The sequence below is a fragment of the Fukomys damarensis genome, unplaced genomic scaffold (genome assembly GCF_012274545.1).
Source record: "Fukomys damarensis isolate Sample0158 unplaced genomic scaffold, DMR_v1.0_HiC HiC_scaffold_17, whole genome shotgun sequence".
NCBI classification, from domain to species: Eukaryota; Metazoa; Chordata; class Mammalia; order Rodentia; family Bathyergidae; genus Fukomys; species Fukomys damarensis.
This window is the reverse complement of record NW_022900929.1, coordinates 79,856,608-79,857,787: the sequence shown is the minus strand read 5'-3', so window position 1 is coordinate 79,857,787 and position 1,180 is coordinate 79,856,608. Positions and strand designations below refer to the sequence as shown.

Below are 1,180 nucleotides of genomic sequence, written 5' to 3'. Positions count from 1 at the left end.
CCGCTCCGTCTGCTTGCGTTTCCCTCCGTAGGCGTGTGCTCCTGAGAAATGAGTTTCACTGACCACCTGGCCTTTATTTCAGCCACTGCAGCCACAAACACGCAACCCCTCCGTCTGCCCGAGCAGCCTGTGCTGTGGAGATACGGGGTCCTGGCTACTCCGCAGCCACCGGGGACCTGTCTGCGAGGGACCGAGGAGACTTCCGGCCCACACTTACCTTCTCGGGGCCTTCTGTGCTCGTTCCCGGAATGGCAGTGCAGGTACCGTTCCCACAGCCCTGTTTGTGTTTTCTCACCTCTGGACAGTGCTCAGCGTCATCCAGGCCAGTTTTGTGGACCTGATGACTGTAAAGTAGCATCTCGTCGCTGGTTCCTTTGGGTTTCTCGGTCACTAGCGTGGAGATTTGCTCATCTGCTAACCGGCCACCTCAGAGCCCCTGTGTGATGTCCATTTCTTTTGTCATTTAAAACAGTTAGGTGTTTTATCTTTTTTTTAACCCATTTACAGTAGTTTTTGGTTTGTTAGTTTTTTGAGCAAGGGTCTCACTGTGTAGTTGAGACTGACCTGGAACTCACTATGTAGCCCAGGCTGGTCTCGAACTCACAGCAATCCTCCTGCTTCAGCCTCCCAAGTGCTAGGATTATAGGTGTGCACCACCACGCCTGGCTACAGTAGATTTTAATATATAGAAATGACAAGATTCTAAGGTACTGGTCCATGGGGGGGGGTCGCAGAGGCCCTGAATTCTGCTTCAAGCACCTCAAAATCAAGGGATAAACAAAATTACCGTAATCTAACATTTAACATTTAACAGTAACATTGTCCCTGGTTTAAGGGTGTGTGTGTGCGCGCGTTCGCTGAGAATTGAACCCAGAGCCTTCCCAGAGAGCCTCAGGCCCAGCCTTTTCTTATATATTTTTTATTTTGAGACAGAATTTTTCTAAGTTGCTCCCACTGGCCCGACACTCTGGTCCTCCTGCCTCAGCCTCCCAGTATCCTGAACTTACCCTCGGTCACGCCCTCAGCCCTCACTTCCGGAAGCCCCAGCCGCGCACCTGTGACCGAGGTGGCCCGCCCCGCAGGCAGTGCTCCTCCCTCCTGAGCCAGCGGTGGCGCTCACTGGCTCGCTCGTCCGTCAGGTCCCTGCAGCCCATGGCGGCGGCGGAGCTGTACGCGCAGG

The 1,180-nt window shown here is 53.8% G+C and overlaps 1 protein-coding gene across 1 annotated transcript in view; it reads left to right on the top strand.

Annotated features, from left to right (window-relative positions):
* The first annotated feature begins 1,070 nt into the window (after positions 1–1,070).
* Myo5c (myosin VC) overlaps positions 1,071–1,180 on the top strand; it is a 65,133-nt gene continuing 65,023 nt past the window's right edge. Inside the window, exon 1 of the mRNA XM_033765329.1 lies at positions 1,071–1,179. Coding sequence (XP_033621220.1) covers positions 1,153–1,179 — 27 coding nt within the window. The 5' untranslated portion in view covers positions 1,071–1,152. The remainder of the gene's footprint in view (position 1,180) is intronic.